Consider the following 12,448-nt stretch of genomic DNA (forward strand, 5'->3'; position numbering starts at 1 on the left):
AAAGAAGGTCACTGCCGAGACCATAAGATTTTCAGCTGAGCGATGGATGCGGGAAGTAAATAGAAACAGATTAAGGAATTAATTGTAGGTGAGAGCACAGAGACCAAAGTAGAAATCAGTGATTCAAGTTTTGTCCCAGGAAAAGAAGGAAAGAAAGAGAGAAGGATGCCCTTTGAGGGAGGATGGGGCTAAGGGAAACAGGTTTTTTTTAAATGTTTGTTTATTTATTTATTTATTTATTTAACATTTATTTATTGTTGAGAGACAGAGACAGACAGAGTATGAACAGGGAAGGGGCAGAGAGACAGGGAGACCCAGAATCTGAAGCAAGTTCCAGGCTCTGGGCTATCAGCACAGAGCCCGATGTGGGGCTGGAACTCACAAACTGTGAGATCATGACCTGACCTGAAGTCAGATGCTTAACCGACTCAGCCACCCAGGTGCCCCGATGTTTATTTATTTTTTAAGTTTATTTATTTGTTTTGAGAGAAAAAGAAAGAGATAGTGCGAGCAGGGGAGGGACAGAGAGAGGAAGAGAGAATCCCAAGCAGGCTTTGAACTGTCAGCATGGAGTCTGATGAGGGGCTCAATCCCATGACCCTGGGATCATGACCTGAGCTGAAATCAGGAGTCAGATGCTTAATCCATTGAGCCCCTCAGGCGCCCAAAATGTTTATTTTTGAGAGAGAGAGCAAGTGGGGAGGGCCAGAGAGAGAAGGAGAGAGAGTCCCAAGTACAGGGATTCCCAAGTGCAGATGATCCCATTCACGGCTCATACTCATGAACTGTGAGATCATGACCTGAGCTGAAGTTGAGGGTTGGACGCCCAACTGACTGAGCCACCCAGGTGCCCTGGAAATAGGTTTTTTTAAACAAAGAAGACCTGAGCATGCCCGTTGGGTTAAAGGAAGGGAAGAGTAGAAAGAGAGAGCCAGAAATAACATGGAGCTAATGGAGAAAACCAGGTTTCTGGAAAAGTCTGCAGGGGTTCAAGGATGTAGATCAATAAGTGACCCTCAACAAGAGGGACAAGCTCTTCTGCAGGAGAGAAGAGATTTGAGAAGATGAAAACAGATTTACGCTCTGCGCACAGGGATGAGCAGGGAGGGAATTCTAGCCACACAGTCTCCGCTTCCTCAGGGGGTATGTTGTCTCCTGAGAGCACTGGAGCCTGAGCCTGGAGCCCGAGTTTTGGGGTACGCAGGATGGAGAGGACGAGGCATGTGTGCCAGCATCACTGGGGCGCTTATCCAGGACAATGGGATGGTCAGGAGTTAGGGGGTGGGGTCAGATGGCCTGCATTTGGGTACCAGCATGTGGGAACCACGGAAACGCAAGAATTGGCAAGGCGGGGAGGCAAGGAAACCAGGTAGGGGTGGAGGGCCCTGGAGGAGCTGACACAGTGCGTGTGGAGTTGCTCAAAGGGGAAGGAAGTGGAAGCCTGTGGTCAAAGAACTCGATGACTAAGTTGAACTCCATGAAATGCAGAAGGTCAGGGAGATGACAAAGTCTGGAGAGTGGGCCAATGCTGAGATGATGCGGTGCTGGGCTCACTTGAGGGGCCTAGGAGCCATTAGAGGCCTTCCCTATCAGTTCCTTTTCATTCCCTGATCTTTTCCTTCCCTTGACCCAGCGCCTCTCTACTAAGCCTTCCATGGACATGGTGGACAGAGGTGAGCTCTCGGGAGAAGAGAAAGGAGAATGAGCAGGAGAAGGAAAGGACTGGGAGAGCATGGAGAAGACTGACCTTGGAGTGCGAACACCTAGGTTTCCGTCCTAGCCCCGCTGCTTGCCAGCTCCCTCATCCCTGAGCAAGCCAACCGCTATGCCTCAACGTCCACATCTGTAACATGGGAGTGACGATATCGGCCTCATCTACATAATGATGCCCTTGCTAGATTCACATGATCTAATGAATCATAAAGCACATGCAAAGAATTCTAATCATGGGTGCCTCATGGCCCACAATTTTGAAATCTTTCCTTGGTAACCACACAGAAGTTCTAGAAGACATTCAGTAAATACTTAAAACTAATGGTTATCCTCATTATGAAATCAGAATCGTGTCATGGCGAAGTTTGTCACAGCTTGGGGATAGAAGGACATCCCAACTATATTGGGAGCACGTGATGTGCTGGAAAGTGAACTGTCCGCAGCAAACAAGTGTGTGTGTGTGTGTGTGTGTGTGTGTGTCCAATATAGTCCTTTCTGTCATCTTGGAGCACAAATGGTTCTCAGCTCCCTTATCCTCAGAACCCCCAAGTTGTCCAGATTAGGAGGAAATCTCTGTCTGTGCTTAAGTGGCCGCTCCCAACCTTGTCACAGCTCCCAAGAGCCTTGGGGACCTGTCCAGTCGAGCTCCACGTCCTACTGCTAAATTTCAAGCACAGTGGCCAGGGCTCTCGGCTGCCAATGCTTCTGGCACTGCCCTGTGGCATGACTGTGTGACTGTGGCATGACTGTGTGGGACTGCCCACACAACCCAAAGTCTGTCTCTCTCCCTTGCTCTAACTGTGCCCCCTCTAGTCCTGGCCACAGTGCTACCCCGGGGCTCCCAAAGTCACGGTGTCTTCATTTTACACTGGCAGGTTTGGCCATGGCCCTTACCATGTGATGGCTGTATGGACATGGAGAGTGTCTAAGAACTTTGGACTCAAGAGAAGGGGCCTCAATTTTCTCCCCTTAGGAGGTCCTTGGTCCTTAAGCAAATGTACCCATCTTCCCCCCCATGTCCAGCTCTGCATAGCGTGGAGTGTTGAGAGGGGCAGTCTTTCCCTTTGGCCACCAAAGGCTCTTTGCTCCCTTCAAGGACAATGAGAACTGAGTGCCTACAATGCAGTGAGTGCCTACTTCTACTGCCTCAGTAAGATTTCTCTAAACAAAGGAGGTTTGCCTTAAGGAAAATAAATAGCAGCTGGCAGTCTCACTGGAAAAAGTTAAGCTCTGGGTCACCAGGCACTTCCCACAGCACACACATGCATACACACAGCTTGTCTGCTCTGATTTAGGGAGTGCGCTAAAATCCTGGGCAACCCTCTTTTCCCCCCCATTTAATTTTTTTAAGCTTATTCACCTATTTTGAGAGAGACAGAGACATCGTGAGTGGAGGAGGGGCAGAGAGAGGGAGAGAGAATCCCAAGCAGGCTCCTCACTGTCAACGCAGAGCCCGACACGAGGCTCAAACCCACGAAACTGTGAGATCACGACCTGAGCCGAAACCGAGAGTCGGCCGCTCAACCGACGGAGCCACTCAGAGGCCCCTCTTTTCCCCATTTTAAATTAAGCCGGGCAGGGCTTTTCAGGGAGGAATCTCTATGGCACATGCAGCTCTGACAGTTCCCTAATTCACTGATTCTTGTCTGTCTCTCTCCCTTGCTCTAACTGTGCCCCCTCTAGTCATTGATGCGCCCCATGCTAGGTGCTAATGCCAGGATCACACAAACAAAAGTCCCTGCCCACGATTGGCTCCTGCTTGCTCGCCATTCCCGCCCCATCATCAACAGCTCCGGAGAGAACAATGTGCTTGTGAAGTTTCTGTCATTACCCTGACTGTATCTCTGAGTAATATATACATTGCAAAGTTGAGCTATTTGGCAACGCTTTATTCCAAATCCTTGCATGGAAGACAAAGAGATGTGTGTGCTGTGCAAAACCACATACCCCCCAACTTCTTCCCTCCCCCGCCCAGGCAAATACTGTCTGCGTGTTCATCCAGACTCTCTCAGGCTCTGATCTACAGTAAAGGCAGAAGAAGCTTATGAATGGAGAGCCAGCGCTTTGCAACCTGGGGCTACACGGCTATGCCAGCTGAAACCATTAGCTAAGAAGGAGCTCTTTGTTCCCCTGGGAAGTTTCCCTTTGTCAGGATGCAACATTTTGCAACCAAGAAAGAGAAGCAGCTCATCCCCCAAGAAGGGCCCGTGTGGTCGCTGAAAATCTCTCCCTGGCTTGTGCCCCCCAGCCCTGCCAGTACCTCTTCCCCGGATAGAACCAGTGGGCAACTTGGGAAAACCACAGCCTTGCTTCTGTATTCATCTCCCTGTCTGAGAGTAAACCACCCTGCGATTCAGATATCTGGGGCAACGATTAGAAATTCTTGGACTGTTCGTAGGTTCGATCAAACACTGTTTATTGAGAACCCCGCTGCAGGAAAGACACGCACCGGGCGCTGGATGCAGCACAGGCAGGAGCCTTGAGGTAGGATAGAGCACAGCACAGAGAGTTCTAGAAGCAGAGGGAGGGGCTGAGAGCCACGCCGAGGTCTGAAGGCAGACAGGGGCCTGTCACAATGGGAGCTTCCCGTGAGAGCTGGCTGTGTGAGGACCTGAGGCCCTAACTCGATTCTGGGGCTGCTTCTGCCTAACTCAGGCTTTGGTCAGCCCCCAAAGGCTCTCCCTCTGTCCCTAGGCAGACAAGAGAACGGAGATTAGGAAGAGCTTAGGAAGTCTAGACCCCACTGCGTTATACTACAGATGCCCGGTAAACTTTCACAGCAAGAAATGAAAGCATCTGCTGCCTAGGATTGGCATGGGTGCCCCGAGGCCTCCTGGAGCTTGCTCAGGTCCTTAGAGTGACACAGCTCTTTACCCGGTGCTTACAAAGCACCCTTGGTTTATCATTTCAGACAAGTCTCGTGACAATATTAGAAACAGCTGTCTTAGTAATCACACTTTACGGAAGAGGCCCAGAGAGGTCAAGGGGGTTGTGCAAGGCCACACAGCCTGACAGAGGCAGAGCCAGACCTCTGGCCCTGGTGTTCGGATGCCACCTGGAGCTCTTCCCAGGAGTCCAGGCGGCTGCTTCTTCCTCCCCCTTCTCTTGCTCTTTCTCCTCTGGTTTCTTTCCTTTCTTCCGCCTGTGCCTCTTTTCTGTTAGTGTCTCCTGGCCCGGCCAGCATAGCCTCTGCTTCGTGGACTTAGCCCAGGGGTGCCCAAACACAGGCTGGAGATCACGTGAGGCCCAGGGGAGGGCAGCTTAGAAAAAATACAGCTTTACATAACAAAACTATAGATTGTGACTCAGTGGGTCTGAGGTGCAGACCAGAACTCTCCTTTTTTGATAGGTTCATTGGTTCTTAACTGTTTGGAGGTCAAGGATGCCTTTGCTAATCTGATGGGAGCGATGGTCTCTCTCTCTAGAAAACTACACAGTCACATAAATATGGAAGACAATTCCAGATGGTCCTTGAAGCCTAGCCCGGAGCCAGGGATAGGAACCTTCATCTGGACAAAATGGACTGCTCACTTCCCCCACCTGCCCCGGATTTCCCATACTCAGCCCTTTTAAGGTTGTTCTAACGGGATCATGGGCCAGTATCATCAACATCACCTGGGAGCTGGTTGGAAATGCAGGATCTCAGGCCCACCCGAGACCAGGGACCAGAATCTGCACTTTAACAAAATCCCATGGAGATGTGCAAGGACTTTACATTTGCAGGGTCTGTAAGTTTGTTACAAAATGTGCCCCTCCTCCATCGAGCACTCACCCAGGTTTCCAGAACCTGCCAAACCCCTTGCCCACCTTAAATGCATCACCACCCAGCCTTCCCTGAACCTCAGCAGCTCCAGTCTATCCAGTGAGGGCAATCGTTTGTCTCTTGAATTTCCCTTAAAAGCAAGGGTCCAGCAAAGGTGGTAAAATGTTTCTCTGTGTCTCCCCGCCCGCTTTTCATGACCTCTGTTTCCCTAAGATGCACCCCCGAGTTCGGCACCTTTACAAAGGGCACCTCCAGTGTGTTCACCTGTCCCACTGACACTGCTCAGGCCACCCTGGGCAATGCGATCTCTAAGTGACGAAAGTGATTTCTTCCCTGCTCTGCTGTCCTTTCTTACAGTCTATCGAAGGATCCGCAGTGTCTCACACGACAATTACCCTAACAGTTTACTTATGCTCACTCCCCCACCCCCATGATAGCCCCTCACTGTAGGGTCAAGAGCTGGTCCATGAGGGCTGGCCCAGAAGGCAGTCTGAGTGACAAGCTGGGACACCACTCCCTCCCCACCCCCCAAAGAACCCAGGCCATTGCAGATGAATCTTTCTTTCTCTTGCAAAGGTTATCTGCACCCCCCTGACTCCCACTCCCCCCACCCCCCGTAATATCCTTGGCTCCTTCATGCAAATAGACGTAAGGCAGGTCCATCCCAGAACGCAGTAAATGCCTTCATGCTGGAAGCTTGGGGTGAACCAGTTCAGGTGTTTTTATCAACCCAGCCCCACTTCCCATGGAGACTTCTGGAAAGCAAGCTTCATGTCTGGTTCATTTCTCCTTCCCCTTACCCCAGTCCCCTTCCTGGTGCTCTGCACAGAGGAGATGCTAATCGTATTCGTGCTCTACTAAGCAGACAATGCAGGATATGAGCAAGGGTGCTACATGGAGAACCCAGAAATGGACACAATCTGCCATTAGTTTTCTATGTCACCTCAGGCCCGTCACTGCCTCCTTCTTGGCCTCAGTTTCCCCATCACTGAAACAGGATGATGATCTCCAAGGTCCTGTGCTTATCTGACATTCTGTATAAGAATAAAGAATGGATTTCTAGTCCTTGAAAGGAACCAGATCACAGAGTTGGGGTGCCAGGAAAATGGGCTCTGGAACTAAGAGTAACCTGGAAGAAGGCCTGGGGGAGGTATCTAGAAAAGACCTGGCTGGGGCAGAGCCTACTGTGTGTCTCACTCAAAAGCCTGAGTGGCAGGATGGGGGAAGGGGGTGCCATGCTGGATGGAGACTTTGCAGTAACTACAAAGCAAACCAAGGCAGGGGCGAGGTGCTGGTTTCTGATATTTCTAGAAAGCTCAGTCTTAGTTCCTCTTTCCATTTCCCCTGACACTGAGTGGGAGTCTGGGGTGATGACAAAGGCCCATGCGGAGGATGTCTGTGGGGGGTGGGGGTCAGCCCCACTGGAAGAAAGGAAAGCAGGATTATTCACCAAGGAGTTATTCACTTTTCCATTCTTCATCTCTGAGTTGATGAGCAGGGGGCTAGGGGGCCTGGGTATTCCAGCCAGCTGCAAAACCTTGACCCTGCCTCTCCACCGTGTTCTACTTTGGGCCTTTCCCTTGTCCACTCCTAAGCAGGGGCCCGATCCAGACCTTGTGCCGGAACATTCCCAGCACAGCCCCACATGAGACGGCGCTGGCTCCAGGCCCAGCATCTGGAATGCGGGCTCCGGCCAAACTCATTATTTTCCATGGGATCCGGGAACTTCCAAAGCTGCCTCAGAGTGGGAATTTCCACTTGTTTCTCCTCCTCTGTGACTGACCTTCCAGCTGAGGAGAGCATCGTTGCTTGACAGCAAAGGTGGGAGGGAGACAGCTATCAAGACACCTTCTCCTCTGATTCCCACCCCCTTCATCTTGGGTCTGTTGATTATCTCACACTCACAGAGACCAAGTCACTTTCCAAAACTAATGACCCTTCCTGGCAGTAGATACTTAGCTTCAGATACTCAGAAGTCCATCTAAATACTCCGAGAAGCCAAGAAGCTTTCCTGTTGGCCAGAGACCTCCCGTTGGCCTTCCCGTCTGGAATATGGTTTCCTCACATAAAAGAGCAGATGTGGAAATACACCATCTGTCCAGGTTTTTTGGTCCAGGGTCCTAGGACTGACCATGACATGACTGAACCAGGATCTCAACATCTTTCAACCAGTTAACCTGGGCAGAACCCAAAGAATGGATGGACTCCACAGGCAAAGGGGATGCAACCCTCCCAGTCCCTGGCAAAGGACACTCAGAGAGATTAGGGAAGGGTTTCCACTAATAAGAGGGAAAAGCTCTTGGCAGCAGTGGAATGAGGAAGCTGAGACCTGATTTCTAGGCTCTGTTCATCTAATAACATGCCTCAAGCAATCCTATCATATTTGTAGAAGAAAGGGATTCACTGAGATCAATGTGAACACCTTTAAGCTTTTATGACTGTGACTCTGGGGGTTTCTGAGGACATCTAAGGCAGTGCTGTGGCACTAAAGCAGACATTTGAATCCTGTAACACTGTCCTATCTGCTCACCAGCTCTTCCTGGGAATCCAGAAAGGAAGGGGGCATGTGCTGCCTGACTTCTGCCTGCCTGCTGTATAACCACAGACTCCAAATCCCGCAGTAACTTAGCCACGAGGGATGTTTCTCCATTCCCCTTCGGATGCCTGCTACTTTGGCAGATGTGGAGGACAGAGGGCACCCAGGTATATTACCAGGCAGCCGGTTGGAGGATGTGTCACAGTGGTGATGCACAGACACACGGGGTCCTACACTGGGAACCTTGGCAGGTGACTTACGCTGTCTGTGCCTCGGTTGTCTGATCTCTAAAATGGGAATTAACAATACCTACTGGATGGGGGTTGGAGAATTGAAAGACTTAGCACATGTAAAGGGCATAGAATATTCCTGGCACACGGTAAGCACTGTATGAGTATGACACGGGAATTTATCTGTAGCACTACATGACCTCTGTGGCATCTGCCATGTCTTAAACCCAGTGATTCTTGGAATTCAATTCTATGGTTATAAAATCCTATAGTTTGGCTCAGCTTCAACTGTGCCACCATCCTGGATTTTAAGAAGCAAATGGATTTATTATGCTGCGGGGGAGTCCACCAAGGCCTCGGGGCCCCTTCCTGGCTTGAAAACCCCACAGGCTGTTGCCTAAAGGTTGGCTAGAGGGGGGCATGAGATGCTGTCATCTCTCGTGATCTCTGTTTCCTTGCTTCCTTTTCAACCACAGAATTTTCGCTTCAGAGAAAGTGGAATTCTTAAGAAAATCCTGTTGTGCTCACATCTGTGGTCGCTCTGGACGTAACTGTACCCCACCCACCCCACTTCTTTTGGTCTTAGCAGCAAATGGAACAAGTGTCCAGTCCAGACTCACTACTTCCCTCCTACTTCCTGGAAACCTCCCAGGGCACTATCCTTGCTCAGCACATTTATGACTCTACTTTGTCATTCATTGAGAATGATGCTGCCCTGGGCCAAACTTTCTCTCTTAGCTCCGCCCTCTTTACTTTCCATAAAAAGCAGGCAGAGCAGCCAGAGGAACCAGAGGAGCAGAGAAGCTGAGACCAGCTTGGAAACCTCCAGCTCTCACACCCAAGCTCCTCGTTCCCCGCAGACATGAAGGTCTCCGCAGCACTTCTGTGCCTGCTGCTCACAGCAGCTGCCTTCAGCCTCCAGGTGCTCGCCCAGCCAGGTAAGCCCCTCTCTCCTTCCCTCTGAAGCCCATCACCCCATCTCTGGGTTCTCATAATCAGGAAAGTCAGAGAAGGACACAGAGGGAGCCAGATCACACAGCTGCTCCAGGGCAGAGCCTGGATGAGAATTCCAGCCGTGGACCCCAAATCCAGTCCTCCCAGGACTCCAGCTCTGTAATCACACCCTATGTAGTTACTGCCCCGGCTCCTTGCAACAGGGGTTGGGGACTTGGATCATCAAAAAGAAGGGGACTCTGGTGGAGAATGTGCAGGGTATCTCCAGATATGGTGGAGAGGAAAGGAGGAGACCCAGAATCTGGTCTATGCTTCATTCGGTCCAGCATCCCGAGGCAGCAAGTATCAGAGAAACTCACAACTTGGAGCCTAGAGGGGGACCCATAGCTGGGTTCCCTGAGCTGATCTTCTCTGAACCTGATAATTTGGATTATTCACTACTCCCAGGATCAGTGATTAATGATACTCCCAGGAATTATCTAGTTTTAACAGTTCCCCCTTCCCACCACTCATTATCAATGCTATATACCCATTATAAAGCAGAGGGAGCTGAGTCAGTATGCCATTCTAGCTCTGAAGCATAGGCAGAAATATTGGGATTTATGAGTTCTACCTCTACTCCTGACTTCCCTTCTCCTGCTCCTTCCTACTCTTTCTTGCTATGATTAAGATCAGAAGAATCTAACCCATCCTAACATGCTTTTTCTTTGTGGTTCTATTTCCAGATGCAATTAATTCTCCAGTCACCTGCTGCTATACACTCACCAATAAGAAGATCTCGATGCAGAGGCTGATGAGCTATAAAAGAGTCACCAGCAGCAAGTGTCCCAAAGAAGCTGTGATGTAAGTGGAACACACCAGCCCTCCCTGGGCCAGTTCTTCCTTGGGTAGCAAGGGACAAGCCTTACAAACTTAGAGAGTTAGGCCACCTAATCTCATCTTCAAAGGTGCCCAGTGGGAAAACTGAGGCCACAAGGGACAAGGTGACTCCCAACATCACTCTCCATCTGAGTGCTTACACAGACCCTCCCAATTTCTTTAGCGGGAAGTCAGGACACCCTGATGTCCTCTCTCCACCTGCCTTCCTCTTCTTGTTCCCATGGCAGCTTCCTGGGGCAGAATGGGCTGTCGTCATAGGCTGAGATCTCGATGGAACTCTATCTGACTGTGTTCTCTCTCCCCTACAGCTTCAAGACCATCCTAAACAAGGAGATCTGCGCTGACCCAAACCAGAAGTGGGTCAAGGATTCCATGGCACACCTGGACAAGAAAACCCAAACTGCAAAGCCTTGACTACTCACTCTGAAACCGAAGAATCTAAAATTAATTTATTTTCTTCTAGTTTTCCCTAAATGCCCTCCTGATGTTATTTTATTATAATTTCAAAGACTACAAACTTTGTTTATTGATACTCACACGATGCCTGAAGTACTGTTAATCTTATTTAAGTTATTGATGTTTTAAATTTATCTTCCCTAGATACTAGGGTGTTTTTTTGTTGTTGTTGTTGTTGGTTTTTTTTTTTTTTTTGTTTTTACATATGGAGACCAGACAAATTGCTTTTCTCTGGGAGGGGGGGAAGTTCCACCCCTCGGATGGTGTGAGTGTCCTTGCAAGGACCATTAATGCAAAGACTATGTTTTAAATTCTAAAGAACTGCTAAAAATGCTATTGTGGAGATGTATATTATATAACTATTGATCAATATATAAATATATATTTTTGTACAAAACTGCCTTTGGTGTTTTCTTGAAAGAAATTAAAAAGCTGAGTGTAATTTTGGTGATTAGGAGGGAACATGTTTGCAGAGGGTGGGCTTGTGTTGGGAGGAGTGACAATGCGGATTGGCCCTGGTCTTTTTCAATGGGTAGGCAAATCTGAGTGCCTATAGAAGAATCTTTAAGTCAGGACCCAGTCAAGCATTCCAGCCCTACCACTCTAGTCCCCAAGACCATCTGTCCAGATTCCAATTACCCTTGTCACCCTATCTCCTTAGCAACGCCCCATGTCCTTTCTCACAGCCCTTGACCCCTGCCCTCAATCTCTCTCATCATCTACTACTGCTGCCCCCTACCTGGGATACTTGCCCCCAACCTCTCCCCCTTCAAGTAATCTTCCAACTTGGAGTAATACAGACACTGCTGACTTTGGGAAATCAAGGAGAAACTGAATGACCACTGATAAGACAGTTAGATTCAGATTTCATAAAGAAGATATGACTTGAACTTCTCCTTGATGAATACATGAGATTTTTCTAGAAAAATTACAGTATCATTTAGAAGAGGAGAAAGAAGAATGGAGCCAAATACCTGGAAGTAGAAATGATGATGGTGTGCACATCAAAGAGGGTGAAAACCAATCAGGTGGGAGTTGGGGTCCATGTCGGTGTCAAGTGATGAGGAAGTTTAGAAAGAAAAGTTGGGAAAGGGTTTTGAATGTCAGGATGATAAGTCAGTACTCAACTTTATAGCTTAAAAGGAGATGTTGACAATGTTTGAGCCAATGAGGAAGGACATGCCATGTTCAAAGATTCAGAGATGAGTTTCAGTAAATGTAACTTATTGGCTTCATACACGTTTGGAGAAGTATGGACAAGGGAGAGGCTACTGTCATGATCCAAGAAAGAGATGATGAGTGCTCGAATATGGAGCCCAAGAAGCAGCTTTGGAGAAGAATGATCTAGGTAGAGTGAAATGCTGTGTGTTGTAGATGGAAGAAAAGGACCTGTGACCTAAGACTCAGAAGCCCTTTCTACAGTCCACATTCTAAGAGACAGATGACCTGAAATCAGAATGTGCTTCTCTTCACCACTATCCCCCATTTCAATCCAAGGAGCACAGGATCATCCATTTATATGGATGGATCTCTTTTCCCTGAATGTCCACCTAAGGTCTGTACTTCCTTGCATGGCATTTGACCTACCTGTGAGGCATTTGACCCATCTAAGCACAGGCAGCCATTCCACTTAAAGAAAGCAGATCTCTTGCCCTATTGAATAAATTCTGCATGGTGATTTTTCAGATTCACCAGTCTAGTCTGGTGGTGAGATGGCTACTGTATCAAGCTAGACCAGGCAATGCCTTCAGCAGCTGGGGAAAACCCTGGCTGGCAGGGACACTCGAGTTCTAATCCCAGTCCTGGCATTGACTCACTCTGTCATTCAGGGCAGATTGGGTATTCTGAGTTTCCATCAGTAAAATGGGGGTGATAATGTGCTACAAATAGGAATTTGGCAGAACCTAGGTTCTAGGA

At 48.9% G+C, this 12,448-nt stretch overlaps 1 protein-coding gene across 1 annotated transcript; it reads left to right on the plus strand.

Moving 5' to 3' along the window:
- The first annotated feature begins 9,012 nt into the window (after positions 1–9,012).
- On the plus strand, positions 9,013–10,928 carry LOC122206383 (C-C motif chemokine 2). The gene is made up of 3 exons (XM_042915500.1): positions 9,013–9,180; positions 9,922–10,039; positions 10,384–10,928. Exons 1-3 carry the CDS (start codon positions 9,105–9,107, stop codon positions 10,487–10,489), a joined length of 300 nt encoding a protein of 99 aa, XP_042771434.1. The 5' UTR covers positions 9,013–9,104; the 3' UTR covers positions 10,490–10,928.
- Positions 10,929–12,448: the final 1,520 nt, after the last annotated feature.

The sequence above is a fragment of the Panthera leo genome, chromosome E1, assembly GCF_018350215.1.
Source record: "Panthera leo isolate Ple1 chromosome E1, P.leo_Ple1_pat1.1, whole genome shotgun sequence".
Lineage (NCBI taxonomy): Eukaryota > Metazoa > Chordata > Mammalia > Carnivora > Felidae > Panthera > Panthera leo.